General features: G+C 38.4%; 1 protein-coding gene across 1 annotated transcript in view; it reads right to left on the bottom strand.

Annotated features, from left to right (window-relative positions):
• jade2 (jade family PHD finger 2) overlaps positions 1–15,631 on the bottom strand; it is a 166,506-nt gene that overhangs the window by 11,357 nt on the left and 139,518 nt on the right. The window contains exons 12-13 of the mRNA XM_061055388.1: positions 10,433–10,564; positions 1,633–1,778 (exon numbers count right to left, since the gene is read on the bottom strand). Of these exons, the coding sequence (XP_060911371.1) occupies positions 1,633–1,778; positions 10,433–10,564 (278 nt within the window). The remainder of the gene's footprint in view (positions 1–1,632; positions 1,779–10,432; positions 10,565–15,631) is intronic.

Below are 15,631 nucleotides of genomic sequence, written 5' to 3'. Positions count from 1 at the left end.
ATATGTAAATGTGGTAACCTACACCATAATGTTTAATGGCTTTTTTTCCCCCCGTTTACTATTATAGTCCATAACTTGTTTATCATACTTCCTGCAGAGTGCATATTAAGTGACAACAAATCTGCATGCTGCTTGCCATTCTGTTTTTCTCACATTCTTGCCTGTAATCATGTGGAAACAAACTCTCCCCCCACTTTGAGCAACTATGTCACATGCAAAAATAGGTAAAGACAAATCGGACTTATTGTAGGAGTAGTTTGACTTCAAATCAGCCTTATGCCGCACTTCCTTAGGTTATTTATAATACTACTTTAGTCTGTTTTACTTAGTAACAACAGGGTTCATGTTGTTTTCTTCTTCTTTCCTTCACACATTGTTAAACAATGAAGTTATATATATACTGTATATATCATGTATTCTGGTTGGAGCCCCCTGCGAATAAATACACAAACAGGGCAGGTTCCTGAGGAGAACAGCAGGCCAGCCACAGTACAGCTCGACTCTGTCCATCAGCTCTCTCATCAAACTGGTTTACCCACAGTCAGAGGAGAGCAGAACTCATGCCACTCACAAAAGAGAAAAGCAATTTTAAGGATTTAATTATGAGTCAAAATAATTCTAAATGTAAGGTTCTTTCAGGTATGAAGGTTGTTTTGTCATCTCAAAAAACAAACACTATATGTTGATGATATTCAGTTCAGGGAAATGAATATCTTTTACAATAAAAGACAAACATTCAGTTAAACTTGTACCAATGTATACTAAGAGCAGGGAGGGGGAGAACCTGCAGAAAGAAACTCTGTGGTCAAAACACTATTTTGACTTTAAGTTAAGTTACTTACAGGAGCTTTAATGTCAGGGGCTTTAATCTCACAATAAAAGTTATAGCTCACTTTTTTATTGCCTGTTCGTTTTTTAAGCATTTGCTTTTGAAGTTATTTGACAGTAATTCAAAATTTCCAACCAGCATAGAAGCAGAACTCGATTTTACAAGTCAGTTAACACTTATAACATGATATCAAGGGAAAGGAGTTTACACGTTACTTACTAAATATCACCAACCCGTGTGTCTGTGGTTAAGTTGTTTGCACACAACAGGAAGAGAAATAATTGTGATTGATTATGACAAATACTTATTTTTTTGCAAAGAGTAGTTCTCAAACAGATTCCCACACTACATATGTTTTGCTTTTACAGATTCACTTAGCCTGCATTTTGGCCTTATGGCACCCATGCACACTCCAGCTCCCTCTTTGAATAAGAAGATGTTGTTAGTTTGGATGTCCTGTTCAATCCTGTCTGTAGCCAGGGCAGTTTCTAATTTGGCTCCAGGCACTTGGTTTGTCTTCAAGTGAAGTGGACTGGGATTCAGTTCAAGAGGTGATGGATTGACTCTGGTGATTACTTCAGCTGTTTGTATTTTGCCATGTGTGCTGCTGTTCACTGCCAAGAGCCAGTTGGCAATCCATTTCATATAATCCCCCTTTTTCTTAACTCGACTGATCTATGCACTGTCTGCTTGTACTGATGCTGAAATGATGTTAAGCTTCTGATAACTTTTTGAATGAGTGGAAATCCATGTTTGAATCAATCCATGCTGCAACAACTCTGAATTAGCTGCTGAAGACCTACCTGGTCGGAAAGCAGGCTGCCACTCTTGTCCCGATGTTGGGCGCCTAGAGCCCACTGACTCAGCATGTCATCGGCTGTGATCTGAACCGACTGGGCGAGCCAGCTGTCGAACAAAGAGTTGTCCAATGGGAAGGACTTTGACAAACCTAGAGGAAGGAAATAGGTCAAAAACAGTGAGAAAGAAGCATTCAGGGAGGAAGAGACGGAAGATAAAGAAAAACAGATGGTAGAAATGAAGAGGGATGAATGGAGGAAAAGACAGGGGGGGAGAAGGGGCAGACATGTGAGAAGTGCTGCTCATTCATTTTTCATAAGTAGAAAACGCATAAAGGTTGTAATGATCATGGAGTGAGAGAAACGAGGCTTTTCAAAAACGCAATGCTTGACTTTTGTGTCAACTCTTAAATGCCACACTAAGGTTAAATACAGGGTTTGCTACATTCACTCATTTCATATCATCCAAGAGTGATACTTTAATTAAAGTAGTGATGCTGTTTCATTTTAAACTGGCAATGATAAAAACCCATGCACATCCTTAAAGCTCTCTCCTGTGTATTTTATTTTATTGTCCTGCCTAGGTTGTGTTTTTTCCCTGATCCATGTTAATAATATGAGCTCTGTGATGAAGAAATATCCATGCATGGTCCCATGTAGCTTTGCAACATGTATGTCTACCATGATGTCACCTGTACACGCCGAAGAAGCTGCCCACATTGTTGCTGAACAATGTCATCTTACACAAATGAGAAAGAATAACGTTGTGGTTTGCAGCAATCAAATTGTCCCAATATGTCATTAAACAGCCAGAAAAAACAATCAAGCTCTGCACACTAGCAGTCTGTCATGTCCAATGTGGGGAACAACTGCTTCTTAACAAGTCAGAGGACCATATCTGCAGAGATTATATTCACAACAACAACAACAACTTGCACACAAATAGCTTGTAGAAAATACAGACCACACTTTACGGTGTGAGCTTCTTTTTTCTCAACTGTCTTTCTAGCCTCCCAGTAAATCAGTGACTATAATGATCTGCCAAGTAGGACTGCAGGAGGTGCTGTTCAGGTGTGTTTCACACCAGCTAACACCACACACACACACACACACCAAGTCGGTCGTTTCCATGACGCAGCATGTCTCTGCAGGAGTCGAGAGCTCTGAGGGAGGGGATAAATGACGGAGCAGAGAAAAGGGGCAATGAAGTAGTGTGAGGAAAATGGGAGGTGATGATGGAGGAGAGGAGGGAGTAACAGAGTTCAAACAGAGGTAGAGAAGATGTAAACCTGAAACATACCACTCTGTAGTCTAAATATATAAACAAGTATACGAGTTCATAGCCGTGCTACAGCTTGTTTTAAGCTTAACATCAGCATGCTAATATTTTCCATTTATATTATAATATATTATATATATATATATATATATATATATAATATATTATAAAGCTAATTGACTCTTTGTCAAGCCCCGCCCACCTTGGTTACCGTTACTAAGATAGTCAAAATCTCTTTTCGCCGGGCTCCTCCCAGAGATTTGACAGACTTTTATCTGTATTTAATTGATTTGATTATTTTGGAAAGTACAGATATACAGTAGGGTGTATGAGGATAACTCAAAATCTCTCATAAATCGAAAAAATCATTTAAAAGCATGATCGATGTCTGATGCTAACTTTAGCTGTCCTCCCGTGGCTGCTAGCCCTCTTGCCTCTACCGACTTACCTCTGGACTCCATCAATGACCATTTCTGGAGCCAGAGGTCTGAAATATCCTCTAAATGTCAGCAACAGGGCCTCCAATACGCAGTTCGGAGTTATGTGCACAATTTGACAATCACAGCAACATCAATTATTGCTAAATGCTACAGATCCATGGAAAAACGACAGAAGCCTCATTTACTGTCTCTGAAAATGACTGCCAATGGAACTGTCACAGGGCAGAACTGCTCATATACTGCTGGGTAGGAAAGTGAATAACGCAAACAAAATTGTTCATTTTGACAGATTATAGCTAGACCTACTACACATCTACTAAATATCCATCATAAAACCAATAACATAAAAAACATTCCTTCGGTTTAGGGAACGGGATGACACCTGGATAACAATATTTTCAGTCACTTTTACTGACACCAAGCACACATTTTAACCATGTTTTCTAATAAAACTAAGGTCACAATTTCACTGCGATGCACTGAAAAGACTTTGCCCAGCATGGTTGCTATTACAGGGAGCTCTCTGATAGGTGGTCAGCGGACCAATCAGAGAGCCAACAAAGGGTCAATTTGCACTGAACACAAAGTATAGCTGAAGCTGATGGGAATGTCCAGATTCAAGGATGATTGGTAGTGATCTGAATGAAGACAAAATACAATTGTAAACTTCTTCTAATGGCCATCCGTGAAAGTGACCTGAAAACATATTTAGTTACTTTCCAGATTTGTAAGTCAGACTTTAGACTGACTTTAATAATGCAGTAACTCAGTGAGTAACTGAGTTGCTTTTTGATAGTAGTAGTAACTAGTAACTGTAACTAGTTACTTATTTTCAGTAACGTGCCCAACACTTGACTGTTTAACTCTGTTTGTTTGTGTTATTCTCTGTTTTTCTGTGTATGAATGTTCTTTGGTGGGACTTGTCTGTTGGACAGTAACGGTGCTGTGAAAAAGAATTTCCCCTCGGGGACAATAAAGTCTAAAGTCTAAAGTCACTACATCTGTCCATCTGGTAGTTAGTGTGATGTTCTATTGTTACATCATGTTGCAACAAGCAATGTTTAAAACTATCCTGATGTCACATTATTGTTGAATATGTATCACCAGTGTTTAGGAAATGACAGCAATGCAATGCTGTAGGAGGTTTATAACTAAGTTAACACGAGTGTTAAACATCTACATTTTTCCTTTGAGAACAAAAATCCTTTTTGTTGGAGAAAAAGGGGACATTTATTTTTCGGTGCACAGTTTTAAAAGTATTAAGTAGAAAGATATTCTAAAAGAAGTAATAGTGAAAAAAGTTTCTTTTGAAGAACTCTTCTGAACCAATCAATATTTGCCTCGTCAAAATGGAGCTGTCTCTTTAAAAACAGTTCTTTTGCTTACACTCACAGGTCTGAAAAGGGACATTGTAGGCTAATGCTAATGTGTCAGAAGGTCTATTAAAGCTATTGCTTAAGGCTGTGCAATGTGACACAGCAGTTTGGAGAACAGCTGGCCTCTTCACACGTGCACACTAGTCTCACAGCAGAAAAAGAAAAATCTAAACACAGGTTGCCACCACAGAACAAATTATTTTGTAGCAGTGAGCAGTGATTTTCTAGCAAGCACTACTGGAGCAGTGAATGGTAAGGAATGTGCTAGAAGTAGGACTTGGCCAAGACCAGGCCTGTGCATGAGAGCAAGAGAGAGGGTGAGAAAGAGAGAGAGAGAGAGAGGGAGAGACAAGAGTGAGTGTGTGTTGCTAGCTCTAAAGCCCTCACTACAGTCTAAGGATTGTTCTCAGGTGCCAACAGTATGCCTGGAAACTCAGAGATTAAAAAAAATAAACTAAAAGAGAGCTAAGGTGGAGGAGGAAGTGCAGCAGGCAGAAAAAGAGCACACTTAACACTGCACTAAAATTAGTACATGGACAAGACACAATAACATCCAGACTGAAAAGACTCTACAGTTTGTAAGAGTAACTTAACAAACGTCTAAAAGCTTTGTCTTGCTGACCTTAATAAAAGCCGGAAGACTCTTGTCTTTCAGCCTCGTCTGTGTTTGCTCATACACAGGCTCTCTTGTACTCGACAGTGATGTCACAGGGTCCTTGTTTTCTTCTGTACACTTTGCAGCAGCATGCATGCTTTATTGGACCTCTCTCATTGTAGTATGGTGGGGCTCACAGGACATTTGCTACGCTTACAGATGTCACCGAAAGTGAATTCACTTCGCAGATGATTTGCGTTATTTCTTAATGGCATTATGTCAACCACTATGAAATTGCTGTTGCAAAGAAATCGCTGACTGAGGGAGTTATCCACCATATGATCAAAGCTCTCGCCAATTCAACAGCTCATTTTCTGTGGGTGTTTTTCATTTGATGCAAATTCATCTCAAACCACTCAATCATGCAGATTTGATTAGAGTTTGACTGAAATGTGTTTCAGATCTCAGTTTTGAAGGTGAAAGCTCCTCAGTGAGTATGAGGAGACACGAGGAAGATTTAAAAAAAAAAAAAAAATCTTCCTTTTTCCAAATCACCAGCACCATATGGGCCCAGTAATCAAACTGTGGGGATAGGGGACAGTAGATCTGAGGATGAGTTCTGCTACATATCTGTCATCTTGATCCCAGAACACAAAGAGGAAGACAAAGCCCGGGGAGTCAGGACCAGACCCCGACAGAGAACAGATGGCCTGACACAAAAAACACACACACACACACACTTAGACAGTGAGATATGAACACAAACGCCTTGAACAAACAAACACACAGATGACATGCTGACAGGAACGATACATATATAAAACACTGGGGACACAAACACTACACACAGGCACGGTTGTTTGTCATGGAAACACAATGTGAGTGATGATCTCCCATCGACTATTCTACATGCAGTTAGTTCTTTTTCCTCATCACTCCGACAGAAAGAGTGAAACAGAAAAAGAGAGATCTACAGAATGGGTGACAGAGTGATATAACTGAGAGAGATAAATAAAAGAGAAGGAGATGATATCGGAACAGGAAGCAAGTAAGACTGAGCCAAACTTCTCTCCTGTCTTTTGTTATTGTCGCTCTGTTTATTAATCAAATCAGTTGGACAGGAAAATGGTGTTTGGCTCTGTGACCCTCAGCTCTGGTTAAATAAAGAAATGAGAAAAAGTCATGTGTCATCGCTGACTGTGTGTGTGGGTGAACAGCTCCACACAGCTCTGCCACTTTAGTGGATACAAAAGTACAAACGCTAATGCACAAAATATTTCCTGCATACTGTACTGAACGTATGCACTACAGTTCATTGTTCTAAAACAAATAGGAGACAGTAATTTGATGACAAATCTTTCTCTGTTGACTTTTTGAATTAAACAAAAATGGAGCAGTCCTCCAAACTTTCTCAGCTGTTTTGTTTGGTTTGATGGTGCTCTTGTTCAAAATAGCTGAGCTGCTATATTTAGTTACCAAAAATGAACCCTAAGGTGTTCAAAATTAGAATTTGAGGTTTCAAGATGGAGATCGCTTTACCTACCACTCAAGGCTCAATCCCACTATAATAACGAAGATAGCTTTATGGCTAACCTAAAGGATTATGAGTGGAAGTAATGTGAATAATGACCAGTAATGTGAGTAAAAATTCAAAAACACACAGAGCATTGAACCAAAAATTAAATAAGTTAGTTGATTAAACATAGTGTTTTCATATAATGTATAATGAGAAAACTGAGTGGATTAAATCTTTTTCTATATGCTTTTGACTATCAAACTAATTGCCACCATTTCCTGTCATGGACTTGCGATGGTATGAGTCGGTGTGTCTTCTGTGCAAAAAGTTTTGTTTTAGCCGCAGTGGAGCAGAGTGGATGGAAGTGGGAACTACAAAGACCATAATCCTTTGCGCTCTGCTTAGTTTAGTGAAAATTACAGTGTACCTGTGTAAGTGGGAAAGGAGAACAGAGAGACTATTTTTGAAATCTTGGATGCTACAGGGGCTCCTAGGATGATGCTGTCGTATAGGACATATAATTGACGTCTTTACGAAATCACCTCTAAAAATAGAACGGAACAATGTAGTGGCGTGCTGTCAAATCAACTCGTTTTGTGGGATCGGCAGCTTTCCGTGGATAAATTCTGTGTTTCCGCGACATCCAGTGACTTTTCTATTCCACTGAGAAGATCAAAGTCTTTTTGTGAGTAGGACTTTAGTTTAGAAGGTCCAGATTTAAAAAAGAATTGGACCCATACTTATATGCATATTATTTTTCCTAATAAGTTACTATCCCTATCACAATGGGTAGCAAGGCAAACTAAATACTCATCATAATGGGTAAGATATTTTATTTACATGAAAAGGAGGATGAATTACACTTGGGTAAACAGCTACTCATCAGATTTCATGATCTGCTTTCAGATATTAATCAGAAAGTGTCCTTACAACCCACAGCTTTTTGCAGAAAGTTACTGCAGGGATATTCAGAAGTTATTAGATGTGGAAACCAATAAACAAGGATTGTATAAGGCTACAAAACCACCCACTTGATGTCCTACATAAAGATGCTTTTCACTGCAAGAGGAGCTTGTTTTTAGACGAGGCCTGAAGATATGGAGGATTTTATTTTCTACTTACTACGCCCACACAAACATACAGTATATAACAAGTTGAGTGTTTTCTTTGGTTCTTTTTTTTGGAAGTTCATTATTTACTTTCTGACACATTATAATCAAAAAGTTCATTTCCATTTTCGATAGTTCTCCGACTTAAACTTCTTTAGTTTGTAATGGAACTTGTCATAGAAGTTATAATGGTCACCACTTCATACAACTACATTGATCTGTTTTAAAACAATGTCAAAAACTACTGCTTATTAAATAGATGGAATTTTCAAATCTCAAATGTAGTCAGTTATTTAAAATAGAGTACTTTTCACAGGCAGCAGGGAAACTATTTGGACAAAAAGTGCAGACCATACTGATAAAAAAAAAAAATAACTTCAGCATGAATTTCAATGTTGTCTTTCATCTCTAGAAGCAGCTTTTACTCTATCTTTGTGCTTTCAACCACTTAATGTGCATGGTCTTTTACATTTCTTGGAATGGCTGTTAATGGCTAAGTCACATTGTAGGGAATAATGAGAGCTTAAAAGCTGTATTCTGAATAAGCAGATACACTGGGTTTGATCGTGACAGTGCGCCCTGGTTCTGCTACGTCAACAGCACCAGATTCCATCAAACTGTCAGCTCTACTGTCCCATGAAGCTCCTGCATCTGAGAAAAAGACTAAGGTTGTTTTCAAGGTATCGACAGCTGTAGAGGAGCTGCCAACACTCTAAACAAGCCGCATCTGACTACAGGAATGTGGATAGAGATGTAAACAAATCAATAGAAGTATATAAAGAATTTTTGAGAGAAATTGAGAGGCTTTGGTATCTGAATGCGTTATTGACATATCAGTCAAACTATTTCTAGCCTCACTTATAGATCATGTTTTTGAACTCTGATGTCAACTTGTTCCCTTGTAGTCCAGCAGGTGGCTTGTGTTGTGTAGTCAATTTATAAGCTACAGATTCATTCACCACAGCTGCCAGTATGCGTGACCATCAACAGTCAATCTTCCATCTTTCATTTCCTCACTACAAGTCACCATTGACACGAGTGTCAACCAAATCGTTTGTTCCTGTTTTTATGTATGTGTATGTTGTATTTTGTTGTCATTGTGACCTGTCTTTGAAAAGTGCAATATAAATAAACTATACTTACTTACTTAGAATGGTCGATACTCCAACACATTTCCAAATATTAAATTCTAAACGCAAAGTTTTGCACTTAGTACATGTCGTCTAAGCGTTAAACGTCGCTGTATTGAAAAGTAGTGGGGATTCTGTTAAGCGTTAACTTCACAGTGAAACTGCTTTTGCATGACATGAAACTAAACCTTTTTTCTAGACTTCCTCTTAATCTTCCCGCTGCAGAAAAAAAACTGAAGCGCTACTGACATACACATGAGCAACATCCCCGCATTATTGAAAGGTTTTTCATAATCAGGGATGCACCCAACGATTACATGATTACATTCATTGAAGGCTGTTTTGTTACTGTTCCAAAAAGTTGTTAGTTAGAATCAACAAACAACGGTTCAAGTAGAATCAAATCCTTCCTTTCTTTTGAATTTTAAAAGGTACAAGTTGTGACTACTTTTATGTTCTATGGTGATGTCCTATGCATGTTCCAAAAGTCAGAGCTGAACTGGGGGAAAACATTTTTAAGCTTGTTGCTCCTTTTACTTGAAAAGAAATTACAATAAGTCCTGAAACTGAAAGAGCTCTCAACGTCTCATTGGATGCTGAGGATATTGAATGAATTGGAAGGAGACACATCTGGCTGTAGATGTTCTGCTGCCTGATGTGTTTGTGGCGATCTTAAAAAATATTTGCTGTTTAAATGTGTTAACTGATGTATTTTAATGTTTTATAATTATGTATTTTCTAATATCTTTGTATGGTCAGAAACTCTGTTAACTGTGCTGCTGCCTTCCTTTCCCAGGACACTCTTGAACAAGAGGATTTTTAATCTCAACAAGTTTTGTCCTGGTTAAAATTAGGTTAAATAATAGATCAAAATTACACTGACAATCTGACATTTGATTTACGATGAGTAGGACACAGACAATGTTTGACAGCACTGACGTCTGAAATCAAAATAAAAGATGTTTCTGTGGCATGAACTTGATGCATCAATCCTTTTTCTAAGACAAAAATAGTGAAAGTTATTTTTAAAAAATTTAAAGTTTTTCCAGTTCAAAATGAAAAAATATTATCCTTAAAATTTTTGTTTGATGCCAGCTCAGTACATCATTTTCACCCGTTGGTGCCAAAACACTCATATGAATAATTGATGCATCAAGGATGAAAATTTGCTGCAACTTCAGTCAGCAGGTTCTTTCAAACTGATTTACAAACACACAAACTGTTCGTAGCATATGTTCAGTCAGTACGGAGCATTTGACCAGGTTGGAAACACTACAGGGACATACTCCAACATACACAAACACACACACACACACACACACACACACACACACACACACACACACACACACACAATGTACCTAGCTCTTTTAGCAGGGAGCCGTTGTCTGACTTCAATCTCTCCTTTTTCTTCTCAGGACTACTCTTCCTCCTCTCCTTCCCTTTTTCCATTACTCCATTCTGCTTCCTCTTTTCTCCTTTCTGGCTTTTCTCTGCAAGGAGACACAGAAGGGATTAAGTGAATGTAATCAGTTTAAACTTAATTTTTCACTGGAAAATTTAACCAAGCCTCGGAAACTTCTTGTTTTAGGTGAAGTTTGAATGAGAAAAATACAGCACAAAAAGAAGTGTCGTTTTTTGCTGACATTTGAGGGAATTATTTCATTTGCTACAATTCTGACTGAAACACGCTTATTTAAGATTTGCGAGAGAGTTAAAATATGTTTGACATAAAATGAACATGTTGCTAATAAGATTCAGAGTTCAGGAAATAAAGGAGGGAATGAGGAAAAGCTGTGAATGAAGAGAATTAAAGGCATTAAGAAGTCCAGTTTCCAGATTTAAAAAAATTGTCATATCTTCTTTTTTTTTTAAAGTAAAATGTCTAAGAACTTCTGACCGACATTTCAGGACATCGCCTATCATAGGTGAGCACTCAGCTGAAGTAAAAGGAAAGCTGCCACTCGCCAAATGTGACTCAACTACAAATGAGCTTTGGTGATAGAGCTGTAGTTCATCTTCAGCGGCACATTTACCCTCCTGCCTCACCCAGATAAAAACCAAAGTGCATGGTATGCATGTTAATGCTTGTTGTCAAGGCTGTTAAGTATTCTAGTACAAAGTTGGAGGGATAGGTTGTAAGATCCAAGATTCATTTCCCCTTGATGAGGCAGACCTCAGTTAACCTCAGAGGTTTCAAAAAATGAATACTGACTTATGTCATGGGGTTCCTGCTTTTCTGAGAGTGCTGGAGAACTGCGTTATATGTCTTGTTTCTATTAGTCAAAACATGAAGCAAAATACACAACAGCATTAGAAGAATCAGAATCAGCTTGATTGGCCATGTATGCTTACACACACACAAGGCAATTATACATTCAATTAAATATAAATATAAACATAATATGTAAGCAAGAAAGACTAATATATACAAGGCTAAATAATATAATATATGGCTGATATATATGAGGTAGAGAGTTTTTACAGTTTATACATTAAGCAGTGTGCATAGATTGATGAGGAGGATAATATTACAGTATTTACATGATTAAGTTATTGAACAGAAAAAAATGCTATAAATAGCCTTATTTACATTCATGGTGGGTGTTTGATTACTTTTAGATATACGTGTAGGATACTGCCCTTTAAGGAAAAAAACTATGCACAAATTGTGTATTCAACCACACGACCACACACACACACACACACACACACACACACACACACACACACACACACACACACACACACACACACACACACACACACACACACACACACACACACACACACACACACACACACACACACACACACACACGTGCACATGCATGCACACAGTATAGCATGTAACAGATCCCTGCAGAGCGCCTCCCTGCAGCGAGCTGTCCTCTCACTCCAGGAGACCTCGCTCTCTCCCTCCAGCTGAGAGTGTGGCAGGTAACACACTAAACACCGATACATGAACATGGTCAAAGTCGAAAAAAAACCATCAAGAAAAACACCTGACATTTAATATGACCTCATACACTGCAGGAGGTAGTATATTACAACCGGTTTAAAAACTAATAACACCAATACCACCCAGGGCTATAGAACCAATCACGTTTCTTTTACTTTAACTCTAATTTCCATTCCTTGGAGTTTGCAGTGGAGTAACCGTAGGTTGTTTCTCCCTTCTTACAATTCTCCTCTGCCAAGGGAACGCTACATCATTTACTAGTTACTACAAATGAATTTTACAGGAATCACAGGCATGAAGAGAGGGGGAGTAGATCAAAAGTTAAGCCAAACCAAAGTCCTTAAAAACCTAAATGTATCATGTTTTATCTTGACTTTCTTTGTCAACAGTATCAGATAGTAAAGACAAAACATAAAACATTTGGTTATACAGGTGTAAAAACAGCTGCAAATATATGTTTCACCCTTTACCAATCTTTTAATGGATTTGTCATCTCTAAAATAAACTTCATTAATATTAACTATTTACTGAAATAAATAAATATACATACATATACATATACGTATATACTCAACTCTGCATTTAAAAGAAACAAGCTGAACAGTAACACATATCTGCACACAGAGGCACACAGCATGTAAGGAAATGCTGCAGTCACACTCCGCTGAGTCTCACACACACACACAGCACAGTGAGGGTCTCTCCCCGTCTTTCTTTCCATGACATGGAAAGCCCTTATTGTTTGGTTGTCTTGTTGTTACAGGCTCCTGCTGTTTACACAAACACACAGTCCCGACTGCACGGCTCACTAACTCTACTACTGCTGTGTATTATGTTTGAATATTTCGTGTGTGTGTGTGTGTGTGTGTGTGTGTGTGTGCGCGCGCACTGGTACAGCAGGTGGCAGCTGCAGGTTCATTACAGATATACTGGGGTTTAGAAAGCTGGTGGTATTTGTTTATGTGTCACTCAGCAGTCACAGCAGGGTGATAGGCTGATACCCAAAGAAAAGTTTAACCGTGAGTCTCTGTGGAAAAATGTACTCCTTCAGTATTTTACAAAATACAAAATACATGAAAAAAGTGTTACTAATGTGGCTGTTGACGATAAAGGAACATTACATTATGAAATAGATCCATAAACGTAAACAGAACTAGAACCGTTCTAGGGGTCTTGCAAGCGTTGTTTTGCATTTTAGCGAGCTTTACAATGGAACAATGAACGGTCAGAGATACCAAAAGTATCGAGCTAAATGCAGAGATGTTTCACTAATATACTGTACTGTCAGCACTTACTGTGGCTTGGGCAGACGTCAATATCTTTTCAAGTATTGGTCTTGGAAAAATAAAATATTTGACACTGATGCTTACACAAGATGAAGGCTCAGAAGATATCAGACATTTTAAAGCTGAATGCTGATGTCTTAAGGGTGTTTGCATTCCAATATTTGCTATTAGCCCTTAACATTAACCTGGGCTGATGTATTTTTTTACAGGTATGTGTCACTAGATGAAGTGTCAGAAGATATCATTAGCATTGAGCTAAATGCTAACATGTATTTGGAGTGAGCTAGAATGCTTACATTCACCATAAAGCAAGCTGAACTTTGACTGATGCTGTGGACATTAGTTTGGCAGGTATGGATTTTAAGTCAAGATTTTTTGGTTTCCTTTAGGTTCTTTTGTTGAACATGACCTCACTGTGTGTGTGTGTGTGGCTGTCATAGCAAGCAGTAGGCTGTCCTCATGCTTACTTTAGCATGGAGGAGCAGGACATGCATGAACAAAACTGAGAGAGACCAGAGAGAATTCACACAGAGACGATTCTCTCTTTGGGTGTGTGTGAGTGTGTGTGTGTGTGTGTGTGTGTGTGTGTGTGAGTAAATCACAAGTGAGCATAACAGCGGAAACTGTGAGACTATAGTTTATAAGGAGAACAATACTTAACGAGGAGAGGAATAAAAGGACATCTGTTCTTCAAACATCTCTTAAACTGCAGGTTTATCTTCCACTCCAGGACTAAACTGACTGTTAGGTCAAGTTATAGAATACTAAAAACGTGGAGGACATCTTATTATAAAGATATCACTTATAATAGAGAAATAAATGGATCTGATCATGGCAGAAATCACCGGAGTACAGCCAAGAAATGCCCATCTTGAATTTTACAAACAGTTTTGTTTATGTCCTTTGACTCTCCTGCAGAGAGAAGTTGGTTAGTCATCGAGCTTGTTGATAGGTTACATTCACAGATGGAGACTGTAAGCTTTACAACAACAAAAAATGTACCTCGAACCTTCTCTGGCTATACTAAATATGCAATACAACCAGAAGAAGCCATGGCTTAATTAAGTTCATTGGCTGTTATTACGCCGTGGTCAGTCTCTCTTTTTTTATGCTGACCTGATTTCTTTCAAACATTAAATTGAACATCTTATTAATAACAATTACAAAGAACATGATTGTGTCCTTTAGTCTTTTGCATGCAATCACAGTCTCATGAAAAGAGCCACTGTTTTTGATCTTTTGTGCTTTGTATTATGTTCTTCAGATCATGAAAAGTGAACAAGACATGTAGTTTGTGGGGGCTTTTTCCCCCCACCAATCATAACCAATGACTATATATGCATCATTTTGAGTTGTGCCAGTAAAACAGTAAAGCAGGACAGATTCGTGAGCCTTGTTTGAAGCAGAAACCACGGTTGTGGAAAGCACAAAGACTCTCTCCAGTAAGTGTTTGTCATATTTCTCTCGCCATTCCTCCTCTGCTCTGCTAATCTGGTGCACACAGCACTGCATACACCCATTTTTATAGCATCAAATAACTAATTAAATCCAAGCTTCTCTTTAATGACACATAACATGTTTGAGAAAACATTATTTGATGTGCACTTTGATTTTATAGCTTGACCCATGTCTGATCTGCTAACATGGAGGAGGCAGAGTATATTACTTACAATGTAGACATTAAGTAGGAGGAGCTCTTGATGTTTTTGGCTTCTATTTTGGGGAGCTGTCATTTGATCCATCTTTTTTTTTTATACAGTCTACGGTCCTTACTGGTAGACAAAGGGTCACTGCTGGGCAACCCTTGCTGAAGTCAGAGTAGTATGTGAGCAAGGCTCCAGTTTGTAGTCTGGTGGTGTGATTCACTAAACACTGTGATGCAAACACTCTAAATCTCACACATTTCCTTAAAGAGTCAATCAGTGTTTCTATTGGCTGCCTGCACATAAGGATGGTCAAAATTGAACAATACTGAACTCTGACTGCAGCCACTTGTATATTGCACCAGAATAGAAAATAAATCTTTGAATTTGTGTGTAGTGAGAGCCTCAATAAAAGTAAAAATAACCTGAGTACTGCAGCCTTCCTGAGTGGTGAATGAGAGATGGAGTTCATATTTGTAGAATGTGAGTGTAATGTATTCGCACCAGTAATGGAACAAAATCTGAAATGGAAAGAGTGTGAAGGATGCAGATGTACTGCTTGACTGAATGAAACTTCTATGAAGAGGATTTGTAAGGGTGCAGGCATCCCATCTAACTAACATCTCTTCCCCCTTTTCCAATTTATTTTATGGCTGTTCCTGAAATTGC

The sequence above is a fragment of the Labrus mixtus genome, chromosome 14 (genome assembly GCF_963584025.1).
Source record: "Labrus mixtus chromosome 14, fLabMix1.1, whole genome shotgun sequence".
NCBI classification, from domain to species: Eukaryota; Metazoa; Chordata; class Actinopteri; order Labriformes; family Labridae; genus Labrus; species Labrus mixtus.
The sequence above is the reverse complement of the archived record's forward strand: the minus strand, read 5'-3'. Positions and strand labels throughout refer to the sequence as shown.